General features: G+C 36.4%; 1 protein-coding gene across 1 annotated transcript in view; it reads right to left on the bottom strand.

Moving 5' to 3' along the window:
* Positions 1-4400: 4400 nt before the first annotated feature.
* LOC134563685 (uncharacterized) overlaps positions 4401-9801 on the bottom strand; it is a 40439-nt gene continuing 35038 nt past the window's right edge. Inside the window, exons 11-13 of the mRNA XM_063421856.1 lie at positions 8528-8714; positions 6588-6723; positions 4401-5830 (exon numbers count right to left, since the gene is read on the bottom strand). Of these exons, the coding sequence (XP_063277926.1) occupies positions 5731-5830; positions 6588-6723; positions 8528-8714 (423 nt within the window). The 3' untranslated portion in view covers positions 4401-5730. The remainder of the gene's footprint in view (positions 5831-6587; positions 6724-8527; positions 8715-9801) is intronic.

Here is a 9801-nt window from a genome sequence, read left to right as displayed (position 1 = left end):
ACTTCAACTAATCTAATCTAACATGCAAATGAACCCCTCATGAAATACAGTCTTCAAAAGCTTTGGTTATCCTACAGTATTATGGAATTATTTGAGGTCTTTTTTCTTGTGTATTTTCATTAACAGGACACTTTCTCCAAAATGATGTAGCCTTTAGATGAAAGCAGCATCTTTTCCCCAGAAAAGTGAATTTCTTTCCTAGCTCTGTCAGCATGTTTTTTATTAGTAAATATCTGGCTTGATTGGCATAAATTGCCCTTGAGAAGATCATCTTGAATAAGATTTGTCACATTCTACATACTGCTGAAATCCTTCCCCTTCATTTAGATAAAATTAGCATGTCATCAAGTGAGTGGTTGTGGTGCTGACAGAGGGAATGGCCATGTGCTCATGAATCAGCAAAGTCTGGGAATTAGTCAGATTTCTGTTCCAGAGGGCTGCAGTGTTTCAGCTTTTGTTAATGTGTATCTCATCATTGCTGTGTTTCAAAAGTAGATTAAATGTGAAAAATTAAATTCCCACTAAACTGACTTTCAGCTTCTAGTTGGTTCAGATTCCAGAGAGAAAGAAGGTAGAAAAACTAACCCCAGTGCCTTTATCCTTCAAAAACCTGCTACAAAAGGAAGTTATGCACTTCCCAAAAATATTTTTGTGGCCTCAAACTCTTTCCAGCTAAATAACTCATCCTTTTGAAGAATATCTTGGTGACCCTCTGTGGCTTTCCTGCTGCAGAACGTTGTACATATGTTCTGCTGAATAGGGTAGAAAAATCGCTCAGTTTGGAGGGCAGAGAAGCATTTGTATAAATCATGCTTCAAGAACACGGCCCCCTTTCTTCTCAGTTCAATATTGTACTCTGTTAGTGGAAGCATTCTGGTTTCCACAAAGTTATCTTTCTCCTGGTAGTGGAAAGAAAATCTTGAAAGCACCTATACCTAGCAATAATTATAAAGCCTTCTTTGCAAACAAATGACCCATAAGTGGGATAATGACAATACAGTGATTGCACAGCTTTACTGACTCCCAAGACAGCAGTGAAGTAACTCACCCTACTCTCACTTCTTTTGAAGGAATTATAGCAAAAGCTTAGAAGGAAACCAAAACTTAGATTCCAAAGGGAATCTTTACATAAAGTTTTAAATCTAAACTTCCTCAGCCTTTGGAGAAATCAGGATTTGGATTGACTATTATTTCTTTGGTGGTAAACTCAAAATTCTGTTCTGTCTCATAGACAAACATACACCACTGGTGGGGTTTTGTTACTTTTTTTTTCCTTTTTTCTGGTTGGTTGGTTTGAATTTTTTTGTCTTTTTTTTTTTTTTTTTTTTTTTTTTTTTTTTTTTTTTTTTTTTTTTTGTTTCTTCAATTGTGTTATCTAAGATGTGCCTAATTTCTGGGGGATTTCTTTTTCTGGTTCTTCAAAAATATTTCCAATCTACTTCCTTGAGTTTCCATTTAAAGCACTGTAAGTATTAAGACAATTGCAATCCGCTGACATTACTGAAATAACTTGAACACTGGAAAACTAGTGTTTTACTTATGTTCTTGAGGACAAGGACAATGTATTTCTCTCTCGGTTCAGTGGGAAGACCAAAAAAGTTTTGCTTTTCCTTTTGCCAGGATAGAGGCAGGGTTTTTGCTGTGATCAGATTATTCTCACTGTTCTCCAACATTTTTTTCATATAAAGGCAAAGATGTCAGTAGTCATTTAAACTCTATCAGCTGAATTTTCATTAGAGAAAATGAGGAATTATTGCACAATTCTTATGGCCCATAAAATTTTAATGTGTATCTGTCCCACAGGTGAGGATGGTAACAAACACCTGTGGGTAAAAGCAGCTCATCAGTGTTTGCCTTTTATTGCTGCAACTGGAGAAAGAATGCATAAATAACAAATTGTAACACTGTGGTGCAAGACCAGTGTGTGGACATTTTTTTATTAACAAAACACTGATGCTCTTTAAGTTCATGAGTTCACACATGTTCTGTTTGTGCTACAGGTATTATTAGAAGTGTTCCAGTCTTTTGAGTTTTTTAAACAACCAAGCACTTTTGTTTATGATTTCAGCGTTATTAAAGTGATAAAATATTTATTATAGGATAACTGTTTTAGAAATGAGAAAATTGAGAACTTTGATGCTGAAAAATTACTAAACATGAGAATTGCTTAAAATGTCTTTTATAAATTACAGATGAAATAATTAGAATTTTTTTTTTTTTTTTTTATCCAGAATAATTTCTAACACATTTTAAACCCAAACATTTTTACTTTTTTGTTTCAACTCCTAGTTAACTGTCCTAGACTAGTGCTTTAGCTCTTGCTTTGTGGATTAAAGTCACAAATATAATCAACAGGATGTAAATAGCAGCTGCAGATATGAGACTTCAAAGTGCTAAGCACCACAGGCATGCTCCTAACTTGTAATCATATGATTATTCTTAAACAGAGAGAGGAATGAAACCATCTATTTGACTGTCAGGATTGGATTTGGAGTATTTTGCAGATTTCATATCGCAGCCCTCAGACTGCATGCATATGAAATCTGCTATAGAAACCAGAGGAATAGCATTTCTATTTCTATAGCATTTTATGCTATAGAAACCAGAGGAAAATATTTTTTTCTGGTAAATGCAGACATTGCCGTGTGCTTTACGCTGTGGTGCATTTAACCAGGAAGGGAACGGATGTGACAGTTCTGCTCATAGCTTTATTGTAAATAAAGGCACATTGTCTATTTATTTGTCCTTAAAACTTTCCGTTACAAAGATCTCAAATAACTAAACATAGACTGTGTAGTACTGAAATAGTGCATGTTGAAGGTTACTTGTGTAATAAATATCATACCTGTTAAAAGGATTAGAAATTACTTCTACTTTCAAACACACATGCCATCCTGTAACTTTAGTTCTGGTTATAGGTGCCACGTTTGCCCTTGAATAAGTGGAAGGGTCTTTTATTTTTCTATTGAACAGCTGCAATTTCTCCATCAAACCACCTCTTCCAATCCCTCAGCCTTTCCCTGCCTAAGAGATCCAGGGAGGGTTGTTTTTTACTTTCTTCAACTTACCCATAACTTCTGTATCATTTCTCTTTGCACTTGGACCATGGTAATAACATATCTTGCAATACAAAATGTTTTTGGATTAAATGTTCAGGCTAATGAAGGGTAAAGTGAGCACTCTGGGTACTTTTTGCTACTCTCTTTCCTACCCTAAAGAGACATTCTTGGGAAAGGCCATTTACTAGCAACAAGAGATGCGTGCATTGGAGTTTCATTATAATAAATAACATCTGGTTGTGTTTTAGAAAGGATGTAGAACTAACTTCCCACTTTAGTTTTTTTTTAAGGCATGGCTGACTTGATGATTATGACTATCATTTGTCCTGTAGTTCATATGTAAAGCCAGGCTAAGTGAGCTATAATTCATGCTAGAAATATTGTCCAAAAAGTAATGTGAATACCTGCTGAAAATCACGGTAAAATCAGCTAGGGTAACTAAGGTTGAGAATTTGCAAATTATCCTGGTGATAATTTTCATGTTATTGATACATATTAAGAAAAATCTCAGTATTCTTCTCAGAATGCCTTTGGTTCTTCTACCAGGAAAAGGAGATGAAGTGGTAGAAGTAGGAGTGGATGGCAACCCACCTCCCTGGGGTCTGTAGCTTCTTCCCAGGAAAACAGCAACAGCCATAGGCTACTCTGATCTCTTGTCAGGTGGACAGAAAGGAACAAGCCTTGACTCAGAGAAATGTAGAAAGCTTGTCTAGGGCTCCTCTTCAAATTCCCTGGGTTAAAAACTAGATCATTCCAAAGCTGGATAGTTTTGGTTTTCTTTTTCAACAATTTTTCAAAGTTTATGGTCATTTGAAAAATCCTAGGTTTACTCATTACACTGAATTTTTAAATGATGGAATCACTAAGGCCCCCTGAGCCTCCTTTTCTCCAGGCTAAACATCCCCAGCTCCCTCATAGGATTTGTACTCCAGACCCCTCTACAGTTATATTGCTCTTTGCATGATTTGTTACTGTTTCTAATGGAAAACACATTTACTGTGTTTAATTTTGTTTGCATTTGTTTTTTATATTGGTTTTTTGTTTGCTTTTTTGTTTCCTAGCTCTGAACTCTCACTCTGAATTGGATAACTATTCCCCACGGAAAGTTATTAGTCTCAAGTAAACAGCATTTGTAGTTGACACATACGTGTTATTTTCTTCATTGTGAAAAAGAATAAGAAAAGGAAGTAATTCATAGCTATTTCATTATTTATTCTTGGAGTTGTAGTGGAAATGTAAATTTCATTTTTGAACACAAAAAATTTAAAATACTGTAGAATGTAGAATATGGCTGTGATGACTGCTTTTTTTAAAACACAGTCGTTACATTTTACTTTAGAGCACAGGTTTATACAAAGCAAACATGGCAACATATCTGTGGTTAGGTGCCTGTTTTCAAAAAAATGCTTACACTGTTTACGTAACCAGTATTATTTTTGAAATAAATCACTCAAGTCACTGTAGCAAATAATTTGAACAGTTCAGCAGCATTCTTTTAAGTACAATTGCTTCAAACATGTAAAGTTAATGAGTCTGTCTCCTAAAAAATATATTTGTGGTGGCTGGGGGAGCACCACTTGCTTTTTAGCTTTTTTCTGCATTGCAATTGATATTTTCCATGCTAATGGTGACAGCAAGTGAGTAGCTGGATTTCTAGCATGTTCAAGCAATTAAGGTCCAAAAATCATAAGAAAAGCACGTATCACAGCTTTTGTAATTAAAATTTCACAGACTAGCAATTTTTTTTGTTTGTATTGGGTGCAACTTTGAACTAACCTTTGTAACTTTACTTGAATTAGTGTTTTGATAAGTTTGGAAACTGAATCTTCAGATCTATTCATAGGAGGGGTTACTTAATTGCCAGACAATAATGTGAAATACTGTGTATATGACCAGGTGTAATAACCACAGATGTCTAATCCTGATATCCCTGATGCAGTTTTATACTGCTGTCTTACTGCTAACTTTGGAGGAAACAGCATACTTTGATTCTTGAACTGATTTCTTTTCACAAATGTGGTGCGATGTGATGGTAGATGACCAAATCAAAATCATCATAAAATAAAAACTTAAGATAGAATGTATAATAGCCCAACAATGGCCAACAAAAATGGACAGATATATTCCATGTAATAGTATGTAGCTGCTGACTATTCAGTAAACCCAGCTTGCCTCAACCTTAAGCACCAAAACATCTAGAAATGTATAGGCAAACCCACATATGAATCATCTGAATTAAAAAGCAGAATGCTTTGCAAATACTGCGTTTGCAAAAAATCCCTCAAAACCCAGAAAACCCAACAAACACACAAAACAAACAAACAAAAACCCCACCAAAACGAAACCAACCAACCAACCAAACAAAACCAACCAAAAAAACCTAAAAAAAACCACAAGCAGGGAGCACAAAATGTATATAAAATGTATGTCAGGTCACAGGTGTAAAGCAGACTCTATGTGTGGTCTGAATTGAAGCAGAAACACCGAATACAGTGACAAAGAAGGCAACATTGCTTTGCATTTATTTACTAATGCTTACAAAATTTCTGAATGTATAGCAATGCTGAAGATTCTGCTGCTAGAATATCTCTTGACATGACTCATAAGATATAGCATGATTTATGCATGTTTTAATGCAAAACAGAAACAGGGGAAAAACTGAACTTTCTTCTCACATCCTTGTCTCCTCCAGTGGTCTGTTCATGAAATCTTGGATTGCCTGGTGTAGAGGTAACCATTTATTAATTGAAGCTTTCAAAGCTGTAATCCACCTAGAAGAAATGAAAGATCAACAAATTGTCCCTGATCAAGGGTTATGTATACATTTCTCTGTCATTTGAAACACCTTTAATGAATGGGGTTTGTTCAACATTGTTACTATCTGTACTCAAAATCTGTGAATTGGAGAGATGCAGAAGGTGGAGGTGTTGGCTACAAAAAACAATACAATTTAACAGCTATTTTCCTACATACTGAAAAGCTTTGCCTTTGGTTCATTAAATTAAAGCCCGGGTAGTGTAATTAATAGGCTTTAGGTAAAAACTCTCATGACAGATGTGGAATTTAATTGGATTATGGTGAGGGAATTTACCTTCAGAATGTGTTTTCATTGTCCAATTTGCTTAAGTTAATTCAATTCTAATGGTCATTGATAGAAGTCAATAATTCCTGGGAATGAGGAGGATATACACTCCATTCTCACTAAGGAGAAGTGCCATAGCTTTTGTGTTCAGTATAATCACCCACACATAATTGTGCAAAGCACTTTATCCAGGTTTACTTACAAACCTCTGCAAGCTGGCCTTGCTGCTGTTCCAGCATTGAAAAGAATAGAACTGATGATTCATATGTTCCAGGATGTGTTTTACTGCAGTTTGACTAAGGCTACTGCTAAAGAGAAATCTAGGGGGAAAAGTGAAAACAGACTGCAAAGTCACTAGATCTTCCCAAGCTACGGAGCTCCTGGTCTCCTACAGTCTGGTAAACAAACTGGAAAAAAAAAAGACAAACTAAAAATATTTGGTTTACCTTTTGTTTTCATTTACGTTCTCTGCACATAAGTAAAAAGTTTTAAATTCTTCAGATGGAGGTTTAAGTTCAATTACAGATCTCTTGGAGCCCAGAGACTGTTCACTCACAGTATAACCTTGGAGGTAAAGGCCACCTGGATAGAATAAAATAGCATTCATTATATGTATTGCAGATACCATTAACAGAAGTACTGACAATTACAAACATACCAAAAATCTGGCAAATCGGTTTTTCAGATTGTTGTATTCACAGAGTTTTACAGACTTTACATTTAAAAATCTGAAAGTTCTGTTTCATTTTCTTTTATGAAAATTGATTTCAAAACAGCGTTAAACAGGCTTCCTATCTATAAAATGAAAGTAATAAAGATTTATTTATCTTTTCATTAAATAGGACATGGCAAAATATTTTCCTAGCTTTTGACTGCCATTAATGAGGTTGCCTCAAGCCACTGTAAAGTTCTTTGGAAGGGGGGCTCTTGTCACTGATATCTTCTTTTACTGTCCTTTAAAAACTAAAGGGATAAGAATTTCAACATTAAAAAAAATCCTAAAATCAGGATTGGTTACTCCTGCTGCCATTAGTTACTGAGACGTCATTGCAGGCCATATTAGGCAGCTGTGAAGAAGAGGCATTAAACAGAACTTGATCTTCTGGGCATTTTTATTTTAACTGTTTTTTGTTTTGTTCTTTTTTTCCTCAAAACTTTACTTCTTCAGTGCAACTTAAGGTGTAAGCTCACTTTATACACATATGGTGAATAGTCATAAAGGTCTGCAGAACGGGGTCTTTATTTCTGGGGATATTTAGGCACAACAGCACCAAATTAAAGTTCTAGCATTCAGAATTATATAACAGAATATGTGGTGAAAATTGAAAAAAATGCAGTAACAAGAAGAAAACCACTACCATATAGAAGAATTTTTATATAGTAGGATATTTAAACATCAAAAGAAAATATTTGGCAGTAGGAGCATAGGCTTCAGGGTCATAAATGCATAAAACTTAATTTCTGCCTTTCTGTTAATTCATTGTTTTTCTCTGCACAAACCTTAGCTTTGGTTTCATGTCATTTGGTTTCATGGTCATTTCATAAGTATGGCCTTTGGCAGATGAAGAGTATTATGCAAGTGATACAAAGTGGACCACCTTCTGCCTGATCATAATAGCATAAGCCCTAAGAAAAGTTTTTCCCTTTTGATCTGAAGACTGGCTAGCAAGCAAAAAGAAAAGCATTTTCCTTCTAGTTCTCCTGACTGCCAGCTTCCATGGTACAGGGAGAAAGCATTTGCAGGTCCTCACCCTCTCTGTGTGTGAAGTGAGGTCTGCTTGCAATTGATGTCAGTACCATCATTTTACTGCTTTGAGATTGGGCAGCCTCCCTCTCCCATTGTGGGGAGTGGTCCTAGGTAGCAGACTTAGCTGCAAACGACTGTGGCCACATCCTGGACCACCAGGCTCTCGAGCAGTAGGAAAGTTCTGTATATTGAGGGGTGGAATAGCTTTAACAAAACCACGTGATAACCTGGTAATTTCAGGGCAATTAGAGTTCATGATATCAGCAGATGCTTCCTAACATGCAGGATTTGACAGCTTTCAGGAGACTGCCATCAGTGGGACTGCCTCAAACCATCATAAAGTGTTTTAGAAGGGTAGATCTTGTTTAGGATAACTGTTTCTGAAGTAATGTGTACAGAATAACTACATTTCAGAAAGAAAGAATAAAAATGTGGGACGAAAAGGAAAAAAGACTAGGGTCAGGAATGAGGTGGCTGGTGAATAAATAGAGACTGAGTCTGGATTTCCTTCATCTACCTTCATGGAACAGCATGAATTTCCTGAAAAGAAACTCTCAGTAATGGTAAAAGTTCTACTTGGAAACTGCAGTGAAACATTTCTACTTCACTAATAAATTAAAATCTTGAAGCTAACCCTACCTTGGGCAGGTGTAGACCGGAGAGTGGCATAAAAGTACAAACAGCCATCCTTCAGAATGCAGTAGTGCTGAATCCAGACATCTTTGCTCCTGTCCAGCTGGTGGAGAAGCCCCAGGCACTCAGGGTTCTTAATAGCCAATGGTGGGAGTGTAGTGTTATGCAGTGTGACATCTACCCACACATGGTTCTGTAAAGTGAGCATGTAATGAAATGTTGTAGTAAAAAATTAAGGAAGACATGCTGCTATGAAAAGACACAATATCTAGTCTTTTGCCAAAAAAATTAGGGTTTGTTGTGAAAATCTTTTAAAAAGTTGTGCTGGCTTTGGCTAGAATAGGGTCAATTTTCTTCACAGTAGCTAGTAAGGGGCTGTGTTTGGATTTTGTGCTGAAAACAGTGTTGAAAACACAGGGTCGTTTTAGTTATTGCTGAGGAGGGATTGAACTGAACCAAGAGCTTTCTGCTCTTCACCTCACCAGGGAGGAGGCTGGGGATACACAAGGAGTTGGGAGGAAAATCAGCCATGACAGATGACCTCAACTGACCACAAGGATATCTCAGATGATACAACATGCTCAACATAAGAAACTTGGGGATGAAGAAGAAAGTGGGGGAAAGTTTGGAGTGATTGTGTTTATCTTCCTGAGTATCCATTACATGTAATGGGGCCCTGCTCTCCTGAGGATGGCTGAACACTTGCCCAGCCATGGGAAGGGGTGAATGAACCCCTTGTTTTGCTCTTCCTCTGAGTGTGGGTTTTGCTTTACCTATTACAATGTCTTTATCTCAACCTACTAGTCTTCTCACAGTTTTAGTCTTGTGATTCTCTTCCCCTCTCACACTGGGAGCTGGTAAGTGAGCAGCTGTGTGATGCTGAACTGCTACTGAGGTATAACAAAATTCAATGCTGAAAATCAAATTACATAAATGTATATGTGATAGAAAATATCCAAATGTCTACTCTTAAAAATAATGATTTGTCTTTTCAATATCTATTTTGGTTTTCTGGATATGTTTTGTAGGTACAAAGAGGATTACTTCACAGCTGTATTTAGGTGTTTTTTTTTAATTGCCTTGTTGATTGCTTGACTTCAGTAGCCTTTACTGTATATAATCTGGCAAGACAAAATTCACCATCTGCTCTCTGGGTTTCAGAGAAAATGTTGTAGTGTCTGTCAGTGGGATACTGCATTCAGACTTGGATGGAAGCACTACCACACACAAAATCTTTCCTTTCTTTCCTTTCTTTCCTTCCTTTCCTTTCCTTTCCTTTC

This window comes from Prinia subflava, chromosome Z (assembly GCF_021018805.1).
Source record: "Prinia subflava isolate CZ2003 ecotype Zambia chromosome Z, Cam_Psub_1.2, whole genome shotgun sequence".
Lineage (NCBI taxonomy): Eukaryota > Metazoa > Chordata > Aves > Passeriformes > Cisticolidae > Prinia > Prinia subflava.
Note: the sequence above shows the minus strand (reverse complement) of the source record. Positions and strands in the feature narration are given on the sequence as shown.